At 48.2% G+C, this 24,933-nt stretch overlaps 1 protein-coding gene across 2 annotated transcripts in view; it reads left to right on the forward strand.

The window, feature by feature from the left end:
- The window catches only part of IGDCC4 (immunoglobulin superfamily DCC subclass member 4), an 89,265-nt gene that overhangs the window by 12,970 nt on the left and 51,362 nt on the right, over positions 1-24,933 (forward strand). For both annotated transcript variants that reach the window (XM_061446607.1, XM_061446608.1), the window contains exon 2: positions 17,863-18,192. In XM_061446607.1, the coding sequence (XP_061302591.1) occupies positions 17,863-18,192 (330 nt within the window). The remainder of the gene's footprint in view (positions 1-17,862; positions 18,193-24,933) is intronic.

Raw genomic sequence — 24,933 nt, forward strand, 5'->3', positions numbered from 1 at the left:
TGCCAGCCGCTACCTCCTCGTCTGTGCCAGGCAGTTTGTCACTGCAGGGAGTGAGAGTCACAAGAGTATGGGTGGCCTCAGCTTCAGCTCCTGCTTCCTCTGCTCTTGCAGTTAGCATGTGTCCGAGGGTGCCTGCCTGGAGCCTGGGTGGGATCTCCAACAGATGCATTCATGGTCCCCTGGCCCTCCTCCAGCTCAAAGTCCTTGCAGTGACCTCTCCTGAGACCTGTATTGAAAGGGACCCATCTCCTGTGTTTCTTGGTTTCTTTCTCCTGGTTCTCCACTGCCACATGATATATTGGGCTCATTTCTTCATGATATATTGGGCCCTACATGTATGCACACTGGAAAACCTTGTACCAGCTTAGTTGGGCTCTTGAAAGAAATTGTCTTTGCAAAGAGAGCTGTGGCTTGTAATGAAATAGCTTTACAGTGACATAGTTTCAGTGCCGCAGTATGGCTGTCCTGGCTTTCAGGTTGTTCCTGGGCTAAATATATGGCCCATTAAGACTTCTAGAACAGGATGTAACCATATTTTAAAGATACTTTATTCCTTGTGTGTTTATTGTGAAGTGATTTCAGTGACACTGCATTGGGAGACCTACTTCGTAAGATCACTTTGTCTGAAGTGGAAGTTGAGGAAAGAATTAAGTGTGCATGTTGGTGATGGTGAGCATGTGGAGCTGCCTTGGAGGTGTCTGGCACTAACTGATGGAGGCTGCTGGACCAGCTATTTCCGTTTCTGATCTTCCGTGCCCCCAGATGACAAGAGATTCTGAATTGCATGGAGAAGATTAGCATTAGGAGTTTTACCACCTACTTCATTTGAAACTGGATGCGCTCGAGATGTGTTGAACAAATGGACAGTAGCCTTTCTTCTCCCAGGGGACAGCTTTTACATGGATGGGAAGCTACAGATGGGGCCCAAGGCAGAAATGCAAATAGGCAGGGCTGTGATACGAAGCATTTGGCAGCATCGCAGGCTTAAAAGCTCCCTCCCCATGGCTGCTTGATCCTGCTTTCTCGGTTGTGCTGACACAGCTGGTTGTGGGCTGTACTGTGAACTGTGCGAGCGGAGCTTTGGCCTCAGAACGGTGGGATTAGGGCCTGTGCTGCTGGCACTGTGAAGCTGGCCAAGCCCAGGCCATTCCCGTGCTGCTGGTGAGGAGCCCTCAGAGGTGTACTGCTGCAGAATGACTGCTGTGATTACAGCTTTGCAGAAGAGCAGCAGTAAGCACAAACAGCTGATGAGTTTTTATAACCCTCTTTTCTTTGCTTTTGAAGACAGGAGTCCTTCGCTGCCTGCCTGGCTCCTGTTCCCTGTTGTGACAGTTTCAGCACCGGCGTGTGAAGCTCATGTTACGTGGGGAGAGTTCAGACAGGTTTGGTTTCAGCACAGGTCTTGTCCCGGAGCTGTTCCAGCACTTTCCTGACAGGAGGCAAGTGGTGTCAGAACAGGTTTAAGCCCTGAGACTGAACAAAACAATTCTGAAGGGCAGATCTCCCTCAGTAATGAGTTCAGTGGTGGGTTGACTGTTTTTTATAGATGAAAAGGTCGGATCTCTTGCCTGGGTTATGTAGGAAGGTTTTGTTCTGGAGCAGCCTGCTCCTGATGAGCTCCCATGTCTGCTGAGCTGCCAGGCAGCAGTCTAACCAGTGTTTTTCCAATGTTTTCCTCATTGTTGGGTGTTGGAGAGCTCACTTTTTCCTACGTTTTCCTCCTCAGTGATTGCTGGAGAGTTTACTTTTTGGGTGAGTTCATTTAAAGCCTGAAAGTTTTGAGTTCAGCAACTTGGACTGATAGAAACCACTTCTGGTTTTGAGCTGCCCAGAGTTTGGTTTTAATCACAAGTTTTAACAAATGAACTCTATTGAAAACATTCTCAGTGAAATACCCTCTTCTTTTTTTCCCTTCAGAAGCCATTTGCTATCTTCAAGAAGCAATATTTTAATTGAAGGCATGATAAAAGCAGAGTGGCAGTGGTCGTGTAAAGCTTAATTTATTAAACAGCTTTGTTTGTAATGCAAAAAAAAATCTATAAAGGGAAGAAAAAAAGAAGCTCCATGCTTTAAAACTGTCAAAATAAAATCTACAACTTTGAAGTCTTAAAATACTTTGGGAAACGCTGAATGTTTTTGACTGGTTATAGGGAACAGCTGAACTGACTTAACTGGAACAAAATTAGAGAACAAAGAGGTTTTGTTTCCAGTGTGTATTCTTTGCCCTTTGACAGCGCTGTCTGGCTCACACTCTTGAGATAGATACATGGAGCAGGTCACTGTCCGGTTCCCCCCTTTGCTTGGACTTTCCACATAACCAGCCCACTGGAACAACAGTAATATGCTTATGAAAGAGTAAAAATTACAGGGAAATTCAGGGCAAGAGCAGAACTTGAACCTCCTGTAACTGTTGTGTTGGTTTTGAAGGAGTCTCATACTGATGGTTCCTTGTCCCCAGTGCCACATGTTCATGCTGGATTTGGGGATATCACAGGCTAGCAGGGCTTTTCCTGGCTGGTGATTGATGTTGCATCCTACACTGTTGGACCTTCTCAACATGGTCTCGAGGTAAGAGACTTGCCTTCCATGGAACAGGGTCTGAAAGTCTCCCGGTGAACACTTGCCATGTACACAGCAGCTTTCATCAGCAAAATGGTGAGCTGGTTTGTATGCACGTGGGAATACCCTCGGCATGATAGCCGGCACACCAGCTCTGGGAGGTGCTCATGTGCTCTCTTCTTCTGTAGCCATCAGTCAAGGCTATTTGCATGAAAACAGGCTCTCTGTAAAGTCTGTCTTCTTTTGGGGAAGGATAGACAGCAGGAGGAGGTGAGCAGCTGAAAAACCCAGCTCTTGTTTCCATGCAAATATCCTAGAAAGAACAAAAGAGGGTGAGAGGCATGCTCAGAGATGGGGTCTGCAAGGAGAAAGGCTCCGGAGTTGTTTTCCATGCAGCATCATCAGGTCCATGTGAATGTGATTTTTACAGTGTTGTGAGCTGTGGGTCTCACGGGTGAGGCACAGATGCTGCTTTTGTTTTGAGCTTCTCTAGGGCTAAATCCTCTGCTCACTCTGTGGGAATTTTGCTGCTGACCTCACTACATTAGAATCAGGGCTTTTAGGGTCTGTTGCTGAAATGATGCGAGTTACCTCTTCTTCCCAAATCTCAGCTTGTATAGATTTATAGAATCCTAGAATGGTTTGGGTTGGAAGGGACCTTAAAGTTTATCCAGTTCCAACCCCTGCCACTAGAGCAGCTTGCTCCAAGCCCCATCCAACCTGGCCTTGAACACTGCCAGGGGATGGGGCAGCCACAGCTTCTCTGGGCACCCTGTGCCAGTGCCTCAGCATCCTCACAGGGAAGAGCTTCTGCCTAAGAGCTCATCTCAGTCTCCAGTACTGAAAAATAACAGAAACTTTGCCTTCTCTGCCCCTGGCCCAGCTATACTCACTGTGAGTGGCTCTGAGGAGCCTGGGGCATATTTCACTGTCTTTAGTTCTGCCCTGTAATTTCTTTCCCAATGCATCGGAGAGTGCTTTTTTCTCTTTCCTTGGCATTTGGGGGTGGTGGGAAGGTGGCAGAGCATGGGAAACCCTGTATTCTACCTATAAACAGTGGTGTGAACGGCAGCCCCGCTGGAATTGCTTTCTTGCTAATCTTGAAGGTCTTTGAGAGGAGTTGGGACTGGAAATAGGGACAGCCCTGTGATGTACCTGAATTGATGTGTCAATAGCAGAGAGCTCTGGGGGACTGATGAGCATTCACTGCAGCAGACAGCTGGGGTGGTTTGAGACTTGTCTCCTCAGAGCTGCCTGCCTCTGTTAGCTTGATAATACAGATAGCAGGAGCAGATGCATGTCTCCCTCTTCTATCACTGACCCGAGCAAGGCACAAACCTCTGTCCATCAGCATTCATGTCCTTTTGACCTACAGGTATTGAGTTAGTTGCCTGAGCAAATGCACACTGAATTTGGTAGCTTGCTTAGAAATAAGTATCAGCAAGATGTCAGAGAGGTGAGGTTCATTACTAGAGCTCATTAATTCTGTGGAATACCCTGTAGAGAATATGTTAATGTTCTTACTCTGTTGACATATATTAACATATATAATAGTTGTATAATTGTTACTAATAATTATGATAATAATAGGCTGCTCCTTATAGACAGTAGTCAGAATGGATATTCAGAGGTCCCTGTAGGAACTTTCAATTCACAGATGATGGACAGGAAGGTGCTGGTGCATGTACAATGTGATGAGATGTGCCAGCTTTCTGCCTACTTCTGCCTGGGTGTAGTGTGAGCCCGAAGGCCAGGTTTCACAGGAACAGTTGAATGTGTTTATCTGTGCTGGTTGGTTGGGTCAGGCAGTTTGGGTCAGCAAGTTCCTATGCTTTTAGCTGTAAATTGCTGTTCTTTACCCTGGCATGTGCTGCCATTCAGCAGTGGCACTGTAATCCAATGTGTGCAGGTTGTAGTGAGGCAGAAGTAAAAGGAGATTGCTTAAGTCGCCTTCAGCCTAAAGCATCCATTTAGCCCATTAACCAGTTAAGTCCATGTTGCTTGCCTTGCAGAATGATCACTGTCAGTGACAGTCTCATCTAGGGGTGTCCTTTCTTGAAGCACTCAAATTCCAGGCTTTTCAGATCACTACCCTAGATGGGATAAAGCTCTTTGGTATGCCTGTATAGTTGCTACCCTACAAGGCCAAATCTTGCCATTCATATTAACAAAAAACCAGAGGGTGCCCTGATTTTTAGATCATTAAAAGAACTCTAAGACATGTGGAGCTTGAAAGGTTCTGGATTAAAATGTGTTCTCCTGTTTTCTTGAATATAAAACCTGCTAACAAGCACATGGAGAGCCACTGTGATTACAAGACAAGGCTTGGCTCAGAGTACAGCTCTTCATTTATTGGAGAATATTACCCTGTGGCATATCTGAAAGCCAGATACAGGGTGACAAACCAGCATGACTGTTACAAAGTAGTAATAATCAGGATTGTCCAAAGAAAGATTAACTTTTCAAGCCAGCTTTTACCGATGCAAATTGTCAACCACTGCGTTGCAATAAAGGATAGAAATAACTAAGTATGACACACTGACTCCTAAAGGGGAGTCATCTGAAGTGCTTTGTGTTGCAAGGTTTCATGAGAATGGTTTTGAAATGCTTTCCTGCATTTACCTTAGGGAGAGTCCAGTTCTGCCAGCTGGCAAGGGCTCTAGGCAGAGCATCAGATGGAGATGTCTGGGGTGGAGCGTGTGTACTGGAACATCCCGTCCGTCTCACAGGGGTGAAAGCAGGATTGTGCCCAGTAGTGCCTTTGTTAAATAAAAGGGCTTTGGCCAGTGCAGGTATAAAAGTCTCCAGCTTGGTTTTCAGTCTCTTTTTGTCTGAGCAGCAGTTCCAAATCACTACCTTCCCTGGCAGGGGATGGCTCTCTAAAGTGTATCTTGGGGTTCCTGATCTGTAGGATCAATGCAAGTTGCATTCAGTGAACGTCTCTTTCATTACGTTTATATTACGTAATATAAAGGACATTTTTCTTCCTCCCTAGTGCAACCCCATTGCCCTGTTACCTTGCATCTGGTGCCCAGTGTTACAGCTCCTGTTTTCTTACGAACTGCTCCTTCCACTGCTATCCTTACCTGTTCTGTGGTGTGTTGTGGGGTTGGTGTTTTTTAGTAGCCTGCATTCAAGTTGCCCACTCTTCACAGGGCACATCTTGGACTTGATTTCTCTTTTGTGTTTGTGAAGCATCCAGCACAGTTTTGCCTTGATCTTCCAGCAAGACCACCCCAAGCAAGGTAATGCAACCTGCTAAAGCTTAAGAGGTTTTGATTTCCCTGTTTTTGCCAAGACCCTGCTGGGCCAGGTCCAAAAGGTGAACTCAAACACCACCCAGCTTCTCTAGGATTCTGTTGCCAGCTTCCATCCTTGCATCCTCTCCCTTTAGTCTAATTAAAACCCGCTGTAACGAATGCTGTGAAGCCAGCTGCCATGCTTTGGCAGGTAGCAAAGGCAGGGCAGTGAAACCTCCAGCTAATCCATCCATGCTATGAAGTCATAAGAATCTTGTTAATTTTTAAAAAGCCCTTGATGCCCACTAATCCAAATCAATTTTCATTTCTTTCATAAAGTCGTGCTTCCATTTAGGCTTCAGCTAAGAATTACAGCTAATTTGTTCGATTTTATAACAGTATAATTGAAAAAGTGATTTTAATGTCCTGGCAACCATATTCCCTTTCTTTGGTTGTTAATGAAAGAATCCATTAAAGTTAAATGATTTGGGCACAGATTCAAGTTGAATCGCCTGAATATTCTAGGGGAGTGTTTCTGACCATCTGCTGCTCTGTCATTGGCGTTTGTGCTGTAAATGGGACCGAGAGAGGGACTTCACGGGTCTTGTTCGAGCCATTAAGCGTAAAATATCATTTTAATTTTCTGATCTCGGCGTAAATAGTGGAAATACTCGGGAGAGTTGGGACTGTGCTGCTCCGGCGTATCCTGCGCTCGGAAATACCGCCGCTGAGCCGTTCTTCCACATCCTTTCCAGGGGATCTCATGGCTGTTTGTATTGATTACAGTACATCAGTCAGCGCCGCGTTGTAAGTTCCTTTTCATGACAGGCAAGACAACTGGAAGCGGCGCCTGTGAAGGGGAAAGGACACGTGGTGGAGAAGTGTTTTTCCCGCTGCCTCGAGTCACACTCGTCGTTTCCGTCTGGTTGCAAACGGAGCAGTGCAGGGCTGGTGAGCGTGAGCAGAGACAACTAATAAATTAGAGCAGCTGTTGTCATCGCCTTCCTTCTTTGCATATCGCTGTGGTGGGTGATTTAGGGCTGATGGGCCAAGCTGACACTCGGAAGCACAGGCTTTGTAAACCCAAGCAAGGGCAGAGTCAAAGGGCTCACATCCTCCTTTCGTTGTACCAGGCTCTTCCTCTTTGCTGCCAAGCTTTCTTGCAGCTCTTGGTGATGCACAACGTGGCAGACCTGCTGGGAAGCAAAATGGACAATGAACCAGGCCATGAAATCCACTGGCTCTCATTGGGTTTGAGCCTTTGCTTGGAGGTGGATGAGGTGTGTTGGGTCCTACATCACAGCTGGAAACATGTCTGTTGTGTTAGGATGCTCAAGCTGCAATCCCCACGTTTTGACCTTATCACAGGGTTAATATTTACCCCCTTGGCCAGTGTGTGGCTGTCTTTGGAAATTGGAAAGTGTGGCCCAAGTTCCTCTTAGCCTTTTAAGGTGAGGTGAAGGTGGGATGTTCTCTGTCAGTTTGTTCCAGAGCTTTACAGGGCATTTTGTATATAAACGTTTGAGTTGCAAAGGCTAAAGAATTGTTTGGTAGAGAGGATGGGGTTTATTTGCTGGGAAGTTTGGGTGCTAGTTTCAAACTAGCAGTGGGGACCCTGTCTCATTCCTCCGTGTATTGACTTTTCCCAAGGTTTGAAATTGGGTGTGAGGCTTATTTTTCTTTCCTCTATAGGGTGGTGAGAGTGACATGAAATAACTCCCTGTTGGAACTGAACATCTTTCAGTTTAATGTGTTTGTATCTTTGAAATATACAAAGCCACTAACCCAGGGGAAAAGAACTACAAAACATGCTTACGAGTTTTAACTGTAGCCCACAGGTGAAGGATCTTAATATATTTTATTTGATAATATTAGTTTCTGGTTAAGCGACTGTTCTCAGGAGGCATGATACTGAAGCTTTCTCAGGCATGGAGAGATGAAAGTATATCCTAAAAATACACTAAACTTAAATAGTTCAAGTGCAAAAATAGGTGGTGTTGTAACAGGAGGTCTTGTTTCAAACTCCCCTGTGTTGTTTGCAGCTCATGTTTATGTGATGCATGAACTAAAATCAAGAGCTTCTGCATCTAACAAAAGCAGAATGACTGGGTTTCCTTTCCAACATCAGTGAGAACTGCAGGAAATAGTTATGTGTTTAAACGTTGCCCATGAAATCATGCAAATCTAAGCAAGGCATTCTTGTGTGATGTGGTCCTTGAAAATGGCAACTATCAGGCTTATTCAGCCCGGACTGCTGCTCAGCAGCAAAATTACAGTCACCACAGCAAATGGGCCTTCTAATGTTAACACCAGCAGATAACAAAAATAGCATTTAATAACTTTCATTAGAGTTAGTGTTTCTAGGGCTTTGGGGCTTTGCTCTTTCAAATAATTTACATAATTTGCAGGTACAAGCTGCTGTGCCAGACTGTCCATCTGATTCTCTCTCTGATCAGAGCATATTAATGCACTTGTTTGATGGTCTGTTACCAATAATTACCTTGGATTGCATTAGGAGCATTTCCAACATTGCAGCTGGTCTGTATTTTTCACTAAGTGTATTTCAGGGCCCAATTACAGGACTCTGATGTGTTATTGTTCCAGTGTGCTTGTTCAAGCTTGTGATTTTAATATGCCTCTCCACTGCAGATTTATGAATGCGAACCTAAGGCTCTGACCTGAGCTCCCCGTGCATCCCACGCTGGCAGCAGCTTCTGCAGAGGTCGTTTCAAGCTGTTCCTTTTGAGCCGTTTGAGAAGGGAAAGAGGACAGCTGGGAGATGGAGGCTTCCTCAGACATATTCCTAGAGCAAAGTTTGAAGTTCAGTGTGCTTGCTGTGGAGCAGGAGGAGAGGGACAGAGGCAGGTCAGTCCTCCCTGGGACTGCAGTGTCAGAGATTGTGAAGAGGTTTTCGGTGATTTTAGTGCTTAAGTCACTTTGGCAATTTAAATTAGCATCCTTAAATTCAAGAGGGGCTGATGCTGATCTTGCTGTACACAGCTCTCAGTAGTGCAGGACTCCCTGGGGACAAGACCTGAAAAAGGCAGAGATTAGAGCAAGCCAAAACCTCGACTTGTTAAACTTCAGCTGCTGTTTCAGAAGCATTTCTTGGGGGGCAGAGAGGAGAAAATATCAAGGTTTAACCTTCGTGAAAAAGTCAAGCACTTTACCATTATGATTGCCATCAGCAATTCAACATGATGAATAAATTATTACTGCTATTGATTTGTTTCATCTTTGTGGACCATTTGTTTGCAGGGAGATACATCAGAGTAACACATGTCAATGAAACTGAGTTCAGTTGTGAGAGCTGGTTTTGTATTTATCTGCTAGGCATTATCTGTAGACACAAATAAGGTATTTGGGCAAACCTGATGCTTCTACAGAAGCACTGGAGTATTTAGTCCTCTCTGCAAATCAGTTGATACTTTACTGAGCTGTTGAGACTGGTCTAGGCTATGGGATGGCCAAGCCTGTGCTCAGCAGCCAGCTCCAGGGCATTTCCACTGGACTGTGTGTGGATGGAGCTGAGCTTGCCCGGTCAGTGCTCATAGAATCCAGAATGGTTTGGGTTGGAAGGGACCTTAAAGCTCATCCAGTTCCAACCCCCTGCCACGGGCAGGGACACCTCCCACTAGACCAGGTTGCTCCAAGCTCTGTCCAACCCAGTTGTACCCTACCCCTTGACGCAAGGACGCTGTGATGGTCTCCGAGTGCCATCTCTTGCTGCACAGTGCTGGTCTGGCACCCAGCTGCTCATGAAAGGCTGGGATCTGCTTAGTGACAGGGGATGATCTGAGAGTCTCTTGCTGCCAGCTGGGTAAATATTCCTGCAGCAGTGGGAGTTGTTGCATTATTAAATAAACCATCTAGCTTGCTTCCGTGCAGGATGAGGAGAAGGCAGCCTGCTTCCCACTGGTGGGTGCTGCTCAGTACTGGAACCACTCTGCTGTACATGGCTGTCAAAGTGTTAATAAAATGGTCTTTCTGCCAGCCCTGGAGATAGTTTTAGGAGGCTTTTGTTCCAGAGAGGCTGAACAGAGGCTGAAAGTGTAACTTTCTTACTCTTAGCTTGTTTGTGTTGCCAATACAAGGTGGAAAGTTCCAGTAACATCTGGTAACCGGGAAGGGAATGTAGAGCTCTTGACCTCTCTGTCTCACAGGCCTTGTTAACAAGTGAGTGGAAAAATGTTTTCTGGTTTACTTTGCCATGAGGAGGCTGAAGACCTGATGCACAAAGGGATTTAGGTGCTCAGCTCCTCTTTCAGTTTCCTGCTCTACAGAGATCATGGCAGTTGGGTGCTCCAGCCCCAGAGCTCCTCCAGTTCTGCTTTCAGTGCTGATGTTTCTGAGCACCCAGAGTGCAGACTTTGTCAGAGACCTGCATCCAGATTTCTTTCTGGGTCACCACTTGCCAAGTGCAGTTGCCCTAAAAACAGGCTGAGACCAAGCTATTGACTTTTAACTGTCAATGCTAAGGTTTCCAAGAAGAAAGAGGGCTTTGTGTTGCTTTAATGGGGACACACTGAAGTATAGTCACCCTTTGAATTACACAATGAAAATGTAAAGATTTTCTACAGCTCTAAGAGCCTCTGAAGAGCATCAGCAGAAGGTTACATTGAGCAGAACAATGGCACAGTAGTTGGCTTGCTGAGCGGTAGGAAAACCCTTGGGAAGTAGTAAGTCCACTTTTCTTCTGTGCTGTTCCCTCCTGATTAAATGAGATTAATTGTGCCTGTTGAGCTCCACGAGTTCAGCATCCAAAATAAATACATAAATTAAGACGGGCGACAGGGCAGAGGCTCAACTGCACTTTGTATTCCTGCCACCTCGTGTGGGATGCGGAGGGGAGAGAGGAGCCCTTTCCTCCTGCTGCCCGATATCCCACAGAACACACACGGCGACCCGGTGCTCTGCTGAGCCACTTCCCTTGCTCCTGGGAAGGTTTTCTTTGGCTGGAGCTCTGCAAGGTGCACAAGCCAGTTCCAAAGTGCCAGATGTGTGTGGAATAGGAAACGCACTGGCCAGGCTCCAGGCTGTGGGACCTGCAGCACAACAGCAGCTCCCCAGGAAGACCTCTGGCTGCCAAGAACTAGAAGTGATGTCAGCTCTGGATGTGTGTCAGATTAGAAACCCTTGTACTTTGTTCTCTGTGAAGTATTAATCTCCCAAGGCCTGTGCCGTAATGGGTCCTGTCTGGCTCCGTGCGGTGTTATTTGTTTTGGGCTGGAAGTGTTTGAGGGTTTTCACGTGAAGGCACTGGGAGCTGTCAGCGGTTTAGCTGCTTTGGGTTGGGTCCTGTCCTTGAGTTGATTGTGGGGCCTCTCAGCTGTGCTAAAGATTGGTCACCCCTGCCTTGCAGTGAAGGTCTACACCTTGTAATCGCTGGGCTGGGTGTCTGTGGGAATGGGCTGGGGTTTGTAGGAATGTTTGTGCCTTGGGATATTGTATGTGCCTAAATCTCCTTGACTTCCCGTAGCTGAATCAGTTTGTTGAAGAGAAGACAAGAGCATCTCCCCCAGATACAACATTTCTGGCTGCCTTTGGGACAACCCCTTTGGGTGGTAGCGTGGTTGGTGACGAGGTTGTGGCCATGGAGCTGTTGGGGTTGTTCTCACACCAGTAGAGAAGAGCCTGAGCTGTGCTGTGTAACTGGGATGGGTTAATCTGCTGAGTTTATAGCAGTGCTGGATTTGGAGCTGGGGCACATGCTGTCTGTCTGAACCAGCTGTATGGCCTCGTGTATGTATGTCCTCGTGGTGATGTGCTGTGTGGGAGCTGGCAGTAAGTTTACTCACGACCTTACTCGGGGCTTGTACAGCTATGTGCTGTACAAAACCAGAAGCACAGAAATGCATCCCTTTTGGCTTATGCCTGAGTGTTTTGATTTTGAAGTAATTGCTGAAACACACCTCATCCTCCTCCAAACAAAGCCATTTGTCTCCTGTTGAACAGTAACATGTTATTTGCTCGTGCTGCGTAACAGAGCTCAAGGGCGTGTTTACTGCTGATAGCCAAAATGTCACCAGGACAAGCATCTCCCTTGTCTAGGTCTTCCCTCCTTGATTTATGTGGTTAAATCCCATGGAAGGGAAATAACCTGATGTACAAGGACACAAGTGAGGTTGTGTGCTATTCTCAGCCATGGTGTGCAAGCTCCCGACAGATCTATGGGCTTAAAGTATTGTGTGTCTTGGATGTGAAAACACTTCTCTGAGGGTCTTGCCTCTGACCAAGTGATTGTGTTGTCAGCAGTCGGTCAAATCTGTGTTGCATTGGTTATTTATAGTTTTGAACTTATAAACCCAACAGAGCTGGTTCTTTTTCCCCTTTGCTCAGTGGTAAGTTGGGCTTTTCCTGCCTCCTTTTGGTGTCAGGGAGAGGAGATGATAGAAGGTATTTTTGGCTGTGCATTGAGACGGGTGATTTGGGAAGGGAGATGTTGGCTGGTTTAATGTGGATTTTCAGATGCCTGCTTGGATGTGGAATGAAGCCCGCTGCTGGCAGGGGCTGTGCTCCCATGAGGGCACAAAACAGCTTGGTGCCTTGAAGATTTTACAGCCTTTGTTCGTCTGAATCGCCCTGGGTTTTTATGCCACTCAACAAGAGACTGTTTACTTCACTGTGCCTGGCCACTGGAGGTGGATGGATGGCTGATGGAAGTGAGGAAATAGATGGGAGGAGGAGAACATTTTTCTCCTGGGCTGTTTTTGTGTGCAATGTAGCCTAGGGATTAACAACACAGGGGAGAGTAAAGAAACCCTGCGGAGCCTGAGTCAGAAAATACAATGTTCATGGAAACAAAATGCTTTTAACTTGCTGCATCAAAGACCCACCATTTTGGGGCATGCTGTACACTGGAATACATCTGCGTTCCCCCAGAACTCTGTGTGTGTGACTGCATGTGTGTGTGGTATAGAACTACATGTAAGTGTGTATTTGCACATTTAGTCTCAAAGCCAGTGATGTCCACCTTGGAATAGCTCAGCACTTTGCTGGGCTTAGTGGAGTTTGGTGCGAATTCTGCTGTTACCCAGGACTGGATGGACATGGGCCATGCAGTTCCTCCCTTCTTACAACTCACCACTCTGCTTTTGTCCCCTTTTCACTCAGAGAAGTACCTTGAGATGTCCTCAGTTGTGTTGGGTTGTCTCTGGATGGGTGGTAGGCAGGCAGTGTGTGCTGTGATGTAAAAGCCTGCTTTGAATGTATATGTGATGTTGCTCTCTGTAGGGCACCACTGTACAGGGTTCCTTGGCCTCAATTTAGCAACTCATGAGCTGAAAACTTACGGTTCTGGTGAGCTTTCATGACTGAAACTACATCTAGGAGGAGGCAAAGGAAAAAGCCTTCTGGGTCCAAAGTACAGGTCTGGAGCTGAAACCTCCCTTGAACTGGTACACAAAAGGGCAGCCTGGCTTCTGACTTGAAGCCTGTCTTCATGTTGTCATCGATGTCCGTTGGAGTCCTGTATTTGCTGTCTGAGGCAGTGGCTGTTCTGGGTAGTCTTCACTGCATTCATCACAACGTTACCTCCGGCAGGTAAGAGGGTGAAGGTGAGGAGGAGGCTGCTGAGCGTGTGCTGTGTGTTTAAACAGAGTTGTATCCGTTCCTGTCACTATGGTGAAGGATGGAGGTTGGAAGTAGTCAGCAGCTTCTGTAAGCACTTAACATTCCTGATTTCCTTTGTCTTTGATCTCACTTGGACTAATTTTACTCTCTTCTGATCCTTTCCCTTGAAGGGGCTTTTATCTCATTGTCAGGCTTGCTAATTTAGTGCAGTGTTTTGAACCAGACCTCCTCCTACGTTTTGAGAGCCTAGAAGGTATTTTTTCCTCAGTCAGGCAGTGTTTATACAGTTCTTTGAGCATCTTAGGACAGGAATTGTAGTGGGGCTCTTGGCAATGCCAAGTTCGGGTCCTCGGGCCTGCTGCTCCAACCTCTGTTTGTGCAAATGGCCCATCCACAAGAGCCTGCAGTATTTTGGGGCCAAAAGGGCAGGAAGGAGCTGGATGATTTGGGGCAGGTCAAGCAGGGGGCTTCATCTGTCCAGCTGGAAGCCTTCCCAAGCTGCACGAAGTGATGGGTTGTCGCATACTTTTGACCTTGTCATGGGTTTCTGGCAGGTGCTCAGTTTGAGCCCTGAGGGTTGTGGGTACATCTGGGTTTTTATGTAGCTTCTTGGTCTAGAAACATTTCTGGTGCTCCTAGAATAAAGAACAGTGGTTTGAGTATGGTCACAAGCTCTTACCATTGCGTGGAGCCTTCATTGCTTGGTGATGCAGTAGACTCTTGTAAGTAGAAACAGATACCCTGGAGGCTGGCTGCTTGTAACTGGTTTCTGCTGTTACTGGGTGGATTGTGTGGTTGGAACAGGTTCCCAGGACAGAGGAATTTGCTCTTTATAGTTGTTGTGCAATTGTGTTTATTGGTGTGAAGGCATGAAAGAAGGCAATCTCCTCCTGTCAGTAGCCAGGGAGATGGTATTGGCACGACCAGCTCAGCAAGTGCACCAAGTATTGATGATAGAAATGGACCATGCTGGTTGCTGGAGGATCCTTTGCTCCTGGTGTTAGTATGTTCCTTGCTGAGCGTGCTCTTTGGCCTGTGAGGTCCAGGCTTCACATGCATTTCCCTCCAACAGTCATTTCTCCTCTCTTGGTATAGCAGAGACAGACCTGAGCCAGTCTGGTTGGTTTGGTGTGCGTGGGTTCTGCAGTCCAGCACTGTGTTGTATAACCAACCCTTTTTCCTCTCATGTACCAACCAGAAGCTTGGATCCAGGTAGGTTTTGACTTTAGAGTGATATTTAGGGATACAGAACCATCACCACATGTTTTAAAAACCCAAATACTTCTGCTGCGATGCGGAGTCTGGAGCTGCCTGTTCTTACCCTGCTGGAATTGGTTGAGTTGATTTTTAAGGGCTTGAAGTTTGGGAGGCTGATAATTGCTTCTCAGCAACCTGTGCTGGCGTGGGAAGCTGCACTGCAGATCCCTGCTCTATTCCTGGCTGCCTGAGCCAGCCAGCTGGCCCCTCGCGCTTCACCTTTTCAAGAGGAGGAGGAGTATTTTCAGCAAAATGGCATTTTAATTGCTGTCTGAAGAACATGGAAAATAGGACAGTTATATGGGCTGATTCCCCAAGCGAGGAGCAGGAGTGGCTGCTGCAGAGCAGGAGCATATGGAGAAGATGAAGCCATGGTGTGGTGGCAGAGGGCAACGTGGGATGCTCAGCATGCAGAGCCAACAGGTTTCACGTAGCCATGCCTGCCCAGGCCTGCTGCCTTGTGGGAGGGTCAGCACTGAAACAGGGTAAGTGTAGGTGCAGGCAGATTGGTGCCCATAATGCTGGTGCTGCACAAGGACTGTCTGAGATGTGTCACTGCTGAGGGGGACATGTAAAGGAGTTCAGGTGAAAGATGCAAAGAGAAAGCTGGAGCCACTGGCTGTGGGAACTGACCTGTGACCTGACTGAATTCCTTGTCTCCTCAGTCTCTACTTGTGCTTCTAAAGACAACAGATTTAAGGAAAAGGAAAGGATTAAGACTTTAGCAAACAAAGTTTCAGCATCTGTTGAAGTAAGTTCTGCATCACATGGCTTTGCCTTCGCAGCCCTACCTCCTGGAGGTGGTGTTCACACACAGGCTGACTAAGCCCTGTGTGACATGCCGTTGCCAGGGGCAGCTGCTATGGGTAGGTCCCTTCAGAGAAGTGTCTGGGTTGCTGCTCCTCTGTGAATGAGGGTTCTCACAACAGCACTGGCTCCAGCACTGAGTGAGCCTCCTGTCCTTACCCCAGCCTCAGTCTTTGAACTCTCTCCTGTGTTTGGCCGTGTCACCTTCCACCCATGTATTTGGTGCTGTTGCATTAGCACGGTGTGAAATGCAACTCTGCATCCTGCCAGGGGTTGCCTTTGGGGACTGGGAGATTGTCCCCTGGATGTCCTAATGGAGATGACTTGGGCCAGGGTCTGTTCTGTCCCATAACACTGACAATCAACAGGCAGCAGAGGAGTAGGATTCTTGTATAGCCTCCTCATCACTGAAGGACATAGCTGGCCAACATCAACTTCTAGGTGGTCATTCTGCAAGCCAGCAATGACAGCAAACCTCGCAAGTTTCCATCCTTGGAATGAGCACAGAACCAGCCCACATGTGGACAGGGTTCAGTCCTTTAGGTCCTTCTTTCAGGGGCACCTGCAGTTTCCAGCACACGCCTTGGAAAGATTCCATCTCCCCGCATGTGTAATTTTGCGTGTCATTGCCCCTAATTGCATGCTTAACACACGCTCCTTCACATGCAGCCCTTTTATCAGCAGTAGGTAGTAGCAGGTTTAATAGGGTGTTTGAATTCCTATAAAATTAATCTGTAGCTTTCTGCGATAGGAGACGGGCAGGGAGCCATGTGGTTCATATCCAGTGTTGATAAACTTGTTATAGAGGCAGGAAACATTTCTGATTGGAGCAATGACAAAATAATTTGGAGCAGAGCCATAAAAAGAGTGGATGGTGATGGTTTGAGCACAGCAGAGATTGAAATTGCTGGTGTGTGGAAGCAGCGCTGCCAGCTAACATTGACTTAGTGTCTCTGGAGAACTCTAACGGCAAATGCATTTTATTAATGGCAATATTCTGTTAGGAAATGCTGAGCATTGTTTCGGAGGTGGAGCTCCCCTCGAGTACGTGGCTTTGGAGATCAGCCAGACCCAGACCTGCTCAGCTCAGCTTGCTGCTGGCCACTGCTGTGGTCTCCTGCTGCAGCAGGCAGGTTGCTTAGGGGCATGGTGTGGGTACTGTCTGCTTGCAGCTGGAAAAGCCTTTTCTAATGGGGAAAATGCATCATCTGTTCTCATTCTGGATTCACTTATTTGGGATAAAACACTCAGAGACAGCAGGTCGTGTTTTTAGCCATTCTTTTGTTTTTCCTTTGAAATAAGTTTCCCAGTTCATGAATGTTGGGGGACGCTGTCTTTCTGGATTCTCAGCTGGGCTTGAGCTCTTACTTCCCCTCAGGAGGAACTACTGCAACCGAATTGTGATCATTGGTATTGAGGTACCAAGTGAGTTGCCTTGTGCGTGTTGATCCTGCCCCTTTACTCTGCTCTTGTGAGACCTCACCTGGAGTATTGTGTGCAGTTCTGGTGTCCTCAACATAAAAAGGACATGGAACTGTTGGAACAAGTCCAGAGAAGAGCCACGAGGATGATCAGGGACTGGAGCACCTCCTGTATGAAGACAGGCTGAGGAAGTTGGGGCTGTTCAGCCTGGAGAAGAGAAGGCTGCGTGGAGACCTCATAGCAGCTTCCAGTATTTGAAGGGGGCCTATAGGGATGCTGGGGAGGGACTCTTCATTAGGGACTGTAGTGACAGGACAAGGGATAACTGGTTAAAACTTCAACAGGGGAAGTTTAGATTGGATCTAAGGAGGAAATTCTTTCCTGTGAGGGTGGTGAGGCACTGGAATGGGTTGCCCAGGGAGGTTGTGAATGCTCCGTCCCTGGCGGTGTTCAAGACCAGGTTGGACGAGGCCTTGGGTGATATGATTTAGTGTGAGGTGTCCCTGCCCACGGCAGGGGGGTTGGAACTGGATGATCTTAAGGTCCTTTCCAACCCTAACGATTCTATGATTCTATGATCAGCCTTGGGGGAGGCTCTCGTATGCAGACAGCTGAGCGGGAGCCCTCACTTGTCATAAGCAGCTGTGGCACATCAGGGCCTTTACTGTGTCTTCTGTGCTTGCCCTTGCGGTTGCCATCATTTCACCTTTTTCTAGTTGTTCTTCTCTGCTTCAGTCCAGCCTGGAAGAAGCAAGTGTGGACAGAAAGGGCAGCTGCTGGGCCCAGTGCGAGGTGGCAGAAGTGGTGTAGTTTGTGTAGGGATGTATGGTGGAGAATGAAATCCACAAGTCATGGGAGGTGCTGGTCACCTAGCAGGGCTGAATTTCACTGGTTATCTCCATCCATACCCCTGGAGAACCGTGCTTCCCTCGCTGTAAAACTGTAAACTGGGATGTGATTCATCAAGGAAAGCGACCTGTACTGTAACACTGTCTTGTCTTTGCAGGGAGGTTGTTGGAAGGGGATTCTCTGGAGCTGAGCTGTAGTGCTGGTCCTGCAAAGGTGATTCTGGAGCCGAACCAAGTCGTGGTTTTGGACTGTAACCTGGCCCCTACAGAGCAGGTGATCAATATCACGTGGAAGAAGAATGGGTTTCCATTAGTGGAGCAGGAACATCTGCAGGTGCTTCCGAATGGATCACTCTTCATTTCATCCCAGGGTGCGGCGAAGGACAGTAAATACCCCGAGAAGACTGGTGTTGAGGGTAATTACTCCTGTGTGTCTCAGAGCTCCCTCGGGGCTGTCACCAGTCAAACGGCTGCAGTCAGATTTTCAAGTAAGTGCTGGGGTTTTTTGTTGGTTTTCTTTTGCCCCCTCCTGGTATCTGTATAGACCATCTGCCTCCCACAGAGTCTGAGATAAAGTGAGCACTATCTGATGCTAAGGGGCTTGGTGATGGGGAGGTGGCTGGGAGAAAGCACCCGTTGCCTTTTTTCTTCATTCAGGTACCTCTGGATGGTGTGTGCAGGAATGCACCTGCATTACTTGTGTGGGGACAGCTGGAAGGACTGGCTTTAGCCATGCACATCAGCTTAGCTGCCTGCAGGTTCACCCTTAGTCTCTTCTGGGTTCCCTGGTGAACAGTCAGCACAGCTTGGGGAGGAGTGTGGAGGGGTTTTGGGGAGTTTGATGCTGAGCAAGGAGGGCTGAGACCAGGGCAGAGCTAAGCAGCCGTAGCTCCCCCTGTGGCTGGTGAATGCAGTAGGTGCCACTGGGTTTCCCAACAGGCAGAATGTACCCCGTATCAGCATGGTGCCAACCTCTGAACTCCCAAAGAAACTCCAGATGGTGAAGAGCAGGGTGGAGGCTGGGACAGTTGAGACTAGGAGAAACAGACAGCTGTCTATGTGACAAAGAGTCTGTCAGGCCTGTCTTGTGAGGTTAATATCTCTTTATAATGGAAGAGATGAAAGAAAGGGCTATTCAGACTCTACTCATTTTTATCTCTGAGAGCAACACTTCAGGATCTGAACTGTGCAGCCTTCAAGGATAAAACTCCTTTGTACCCAGGAATGGAGCTGTTTTAAGTGTGAGTGTGCCAATACATGATTACTTCACCTACCAAACAGGTGAGGTTAGTAAATCATGCAAATACAGTAATACTTCTGTCTAGTAGAGTGACTTATGGAAAAGTTGATGAGGTGCTTTTGTACTTGCTCAGAGCTGTGGCAGGTGAAGATGCAGAGTGGATACCCTAACACACACTTTACACTGTGATGTGTTTAGCCTCTGGTACCCCAGGCAGGTCCGTGTTTGGCCAAGTGTGTGTTTCAGTCTGTGAGCACGGTGCTGTAGAAACCAGCACTACTGATGACAGATGAAGCTTTTGCCAGATCATGTTTAACATGCAGCATCCACAGATTGCTGGTCACCCATCCCTCCTGTTCCTTCCTTTCAGTGGTTTGTAGTGCCAGATAAATAGCTGCTTCCAGGATTTCATTACTTGAAGGGACCCCTGAGGGCTGTGAAGATGGAGTCGGGGATCCTGAATACAGCTATGCTTGGGGAGATGGGAGACCTGAAGTAGAAAAGGTGTATAACCAAGAGGATTTATTTGGCTGCTCTATCCCCAGTCCCAGCCACCCTGAATTAGGATATATTCCCTTTTAGACGTGACTTGTGTTAAGAGTTTGCACCGTATTCACCATTTCAGGTGAACTCTCTCCTTGTGCTTCTCGTATGTCTCCTTTTATTACCATCAGTGCAGTTAAAGTGCTGCTTCTGTGGCACACACATGCACCTCACACAACACACTCATTTCTGAATGGAGAGCAGCGAGGGAATTGATTAATGAAATGCATCTCACTTCGATTTGTTCTGTGGGCTGGGCAGGAGCCCTCGCTGCATTAGCATTCAGCTGCTGCAAATGAGGATTGGAAAGGCCTGGGTTTTTTTCCTCCTGCTGCTGAATACAGTATCCAAAGCTGTTTACTGGAGTCACTCTTTGTGCTGATTGCCTTGGGCGCTGCTGAACTGGGGGCAATGGAAGAAAACCTGTTCAGCAGGTGGGATATGTTATCCTTGCCATCAGCTCCTGCTTCTGACCTGCAGTGTTGCCTTCTCTGGGCTGGGGATCCCATCTGGGGATGTGGGGCATTCTGTGCTGGATATTTGGACTACCAAGTCACCTCCTTTGGCTTTTTATACCTTCATTGATTCATGACTAACTTGCCCCATATAAGCACACTGCTTGGTGTCACCGGGATGCTGTGGCAGGGCAGCTGAGGGCCCAGCCCCCTCCCTTTGCAGTTGGTGCTAAAGCTGCTGCTGGGTGATGTGGATGAGTCCGGCACTGCTTTTCTTAAGGAAAGATGGTGGTGGGCATAAATTCCTCTCCTCATGCCATGCTGAGTCCCTGCCTTGTTCGCTGGTGCATGCGAGGGGTGTCACGTTTTTCCTGCCTTTCTCAGCACTGCTTCTGTGCTGTTAGTGTCATCTGCTGTGTTTCAGGTTTGTGGGAGTCTGCTTCTCCTCCCTGACAGCCCTGAGAGCAGCTCTAGCACCTCTTTATATGGGCTGCTGGCTCCCCAGTGGAGGGAGGGGATGCACCAGGCAACAGCGAGCCCAGATGCTGGGAGAAGCTGTTTGGAGCAGACAGGCTGGAGTGATGGGGGCTGCATGATGTGTGTGGGCTGTGGCACCGATGACTTCCATCCTTCCCCTTCCAGCGTGACCCAGGTCTTCAGCTTCATGTTTTGCTGGATAACATGTGGCTCTCATCCAGCCTTCCCAGCAGACCCCTGGGTGGGGGGAGAAGAAGGTGCCGTGGTCCACCACCCATAGCTCATGCCAGCGGTGGCTGTGGCAAGTGAGGAGCCACCCTGTGCTGGTTCTTGGTGTGAGCTGTTAAGTGAGCGGCTGCTGAGGCTGCTGACTTAGGTTTGTGGGTTTCTCTGAGCCCTGCGTGCTCGCACGTGGAAATACCAGGGGCGTTATTTGAGTTGTGGAAGGTGTAGCTTTCTACCTGTTAATAACTACATTTGTGAGGGTTTGTTAAAGCTCTTAATTTAGCTTAAACATTTTGTGCGAGGGAGGTTCTGGAAAATTACAGTAATTGTGGCTGTCAGAGGAAGACGTTTGCTGTGCCTGGAGGGAACGGGGCTGCCTTGCGTGGCTGCTGGCAACGAGTACAGGAGAGCCTTGGTGTGTTCTGCTCCTGCAGGGACAGGCCACAGCAGGAGTCAATGCACATGGGCTCTCAGATCCACTCTCCACAAGGAGAACATCTCTTCTCCGTGACCAACAGTGTGTCTGGGGTTTGAGGAAAGGCAAACTGGATTTGTTTTATGGATTTCATGCTATTTTGTGGATTAAATGCATAAGTGAGTGAGGGCCAGTGACTGCAGGCAGAACCAGGCTGGGCAGGAGAACCTCTGGCAGATGAAGGCTCTGGGCCATCCACAGGTGGGATGTTCAGATGCTGTTTTGAGGAGGCGAGGAACTGGCATCTCTGAGGAGGCACGAGCAAGTGCTGTGTGGATTAACTGGGCAGCACGGGTCCTGTGCTGCTGTACGGCCCTGCAGGCCCAGCACTGCTCTGCCTCTGCCTCCACCGCGCTGTGGGGCCATGGCAAATTGCTCCCATGACTTTCTGTGTGTGTTTCCCTTCAAGCCCATGACCTGTTCAGAGGTGAGATGTCCAGAGGCGGATGATGCCAGCAGTGTGTGTGATCCCAGTGGGGGCTGATGTTGCCCTCGTCTTAGAAACATCCTACTAGTAATTACAAGAGGTACAAAGAGGATGAGCACACAGAGTCTGGGGGCAAAGCGCTGTGGGAGAGAGCAGCCAGCCCGTTTCAGAAGGCTGAATTCCTTGCATAGACTACATTTTCTGCCTGGGGTGTAGTGTTGCTGCCTGGCAGCCTTTCCAAGCTCACAGCCTCCTGTACGGATCAGTGTGCTGGGAGAGGGGGAGGGTGATGTGTTCCACCATGCTGCAGCCACCCCTGGGCTCCCAACTAAAAGCCTTGGCACACACGGCTTGGGTCCAGCTGGGTTTAACGTGTCAGTGGGGTGGGAGCTGCTTGCTCCATTCCTGAAGGCACAGTGCCTAAGGCTTTGGCATGTTGCTGAAGGCAATTTGCTGTAATGCTCTTCACCTTCTCACCTACAGTGAGTAATTTTTACTGAGTGGCCTATTAAGGTGTTCAGGATAATCAGTGCAACAGGGCTGGGAGGTGTTCTGTGACTTGGGATTGGCTTTGCAAGCTAAACCCTGGCTGAGAAGTTGAAAATCATGTGGAGTATGTATCTGTCTTCTTTGCTTCCCTTTTGCCTTCAACCATCTTTTTCCCCTGCTTCCTTACATGAAAACTCTTGCTTTGCAGCACTTCTGCACTCTTCCCTTCCATCAGAACGTGTCTGGGAGGAGAACAGCCCCTCCTAAGGATCCCTGTGGCCCTGGGGTGAGCAGAGTGTTGGACCCTGGCTTATGCTCACTGTGACCCACATGCATGTCTGCGCAGTGGGTCAGAGTAGCAGGACCTGCTTTCCCATCCTCTCCTTCCACAACAGGCTTGCCTTGCTCTGGCTGATTCTCTTCTTTCCTCTGCTGTTTGCAGCTCAGCTCTGAGCCTAGGTTTGGTCACGTTGTAGGTACTGAGAGAGGAGGAACACAGGGGATCACAGCATGCTGTGATCTCAGCTCCAACCTGATGCAGAGGATGCTTTTGGAGCACCCATGAGCCTGGCCAGCAAGTCTGTCTCTGCCTGACCTTGCCAGTGCTGAGATCCAGGGTTCTTGTTCAGTTCTGCATCAAAGAAACCTTTACACCATTCTTACTGTGTTTGATGTTTCTTTCTGAGAACAAAATCTGGTCGCCTATGACAGGATTACAGTGTTGTTGGGTAAGGGAAGAGCACCTGACATCATCTGCCTGGACTTGAGCAGCCTCTGAATCCCACCCCAGGTGTTATCACAAGGAGGCACTAACAGACAAACCACAGTTTGCTCTGCATTGCCAGGGTCGAGTCTTCAGCCGCCACTGAGCTCTCAGCCTTTGCGGGCTCTGCTGGGGAAGCGTGGCTATTCCTGACTGCCTCTGTTTGGAGTGACAGGGATGCTGAGCTCCCTCATCAGGGTCGCTGGTCAGTCGCGCTGCTTCACATCCTAATGACGGATCTGTCACGGGGGCATTTCTTGGCTCTTTGCTTTTGAAGAACCATTCCAGAGCCCAGCCAGCAGGCAGATGGGTCTGGATGGAGGTAAAGCCAGTGAGGCACCGTCCCCTTTTGTATGCCTCTGCACTTCATGCCAAAAGGTGCCCAGTTAAGCCTCGGTCTCTCAGCATCCTGCACCTCCTACCAAACTGTACAGTATGGAGCATGGAGCTCTGAGGGAGAGAAAAGAGAGTGGGGAACTGCCCATTGGGATTTATGGAGCCCCTTTGCTGCTGTTGCTGATGGTGGGGTTGCTGTTTGTGCCCACCATGTACTACTTTGGTTCTTCCCTCTCTGGAGACTGCTCTAAAGGTGCTGTAAACTTTGGGACTTGGTTCTATCAGCTTAGGTGATTCCATTTAATAATGAACAGAAGAGAGACAAGTGACTTGACATGAAGCAGAGGAAACACATGCTACAGACTGCATCTTTTTAGAAGGATTCTGCCTCCTGTCATGACCTTTCCGGGTACGTGACCCTTCAGAGCCTGCCAGACTATTCTCATTTACACTTGTAGGACGAAAAGAGAATAACGGGAAAGAGCATTAAGGATTTCTGCTGCCAGGGAAAGGTTGTTTTGATGGTGCTGTCCTGGACGTGTGCTGGCACTTGATGGATTCTCTTCTAAGCACTTGGATTCAGCAAGTTTTGTTAACATGAGCTTGAAAGATCTTGTAATCTGTAGAAATGACTCTGTGTTAGAGTGGTCTGCAGTGTGTAATTTGAAGGTACTGAAGCAGTTGCCTGAGCTGGGGCCCTTCCATATTAATGTCTTTTCTGAATTTTTCCAGGAAAACATTTTTCATTGCCATTTGGATTGAATTGAATTGAAAAATGAGACTTGGTGGACAGCTGGTGGGAGAACTCGATCTGTAGCTGCTGCGGAGAGCAATGAGTTGTTTTAAACATGTGCTAACCATTTGAATTAAAGAAAACCACTAATGCCAGGCGAGGTTACAATGGGTCATGAAAAAGCACTTAATTTTCAGAGCCGTGCATACTTGCTCAAGCTGACACTTCAGTACAGTGAGTGTGTGTGCAGCGCAAAGAAAGCTTCACTTTTGGAGTCCTATAAAATCCAAAGCAGTGATGGATGTGCTTGGGAAGCGGTGGTGGGAGGACCAGAAGGTCACTCGGGGTCCTTACAAGCACAGTGCTGGGCTTGGCCCTGCAGTCAAGCCTGTTTGCTGGCTGGGATTGATGTTTATTGTGCCACGATCAGGATTTCTGGCTCTTGTCTCATGGCGTTGCTGGCTGAATTTGTGTGTCAGAGCACGTTTAACCCCAAAGGCTGTGTAACAGAGACTGCGGGAAGCAGAAGCCAGTTCTTCTGGTGGAGAAGAATACAAGCCTTCTGCCCCCATCCAGGAGCCTGCATGCATATTTAAAGCTCCACTGTGACTGAGATGCCTTCAGGTTATGCTGTGATAGGACAGATGCCGCAGCCCCAGGGGGAGGACTCCTGCTCTGCTGGGGTTTGCGGTGTGCATGGAAGGGAGGAAGATGAGATGCTGTGTATGAAGGATGGGAAGAGTGCTGTCCAAGAGCAATCGCAAACCTTAGTGCTTTGTCTCCAAAGCAAATTCAGCCTCTCTAGCATAGAAAGGGGCATTTAAGTGGGGGGAGCCTTGGCGAGCTGTGCCCAGCATGTATGAAATCCATCCTACTCTTAGCAAGGTGTCTGTGCCTGCATCCCCTTGGCTGCATCTCATCTGCTTGAGTAGGATGAAGTTGGTTTTTGCAGGCAAAGCTGTTCACTGTGGAGAAGGAGGATCATGGCCTTTATGCTCTCTTCCCTTAGTCCCCAGCACTGCCAGCCTGTGTGCGGTTGTTACTTATACAAAACAACTGCCCACAG

The sequence above is a fragment of the Pezoporus flaviventris genome, unplaced genomic scaffold (genome assembly GCF_033815535.1).
Source record: "Pezoporus flaviventris isolate CSIRO_AGI_PZ_B2104156 unplaced genomic scaffold, CSIRO_AGI_Pfla_v1 ptg000006l, whole genome shotgun sequence".
NCBI lineage: Eukaryota > Metazoa > Chordata > Aves > Psittaciformes > Psittacidae > Pezoporus > Pezoporus flaviventris.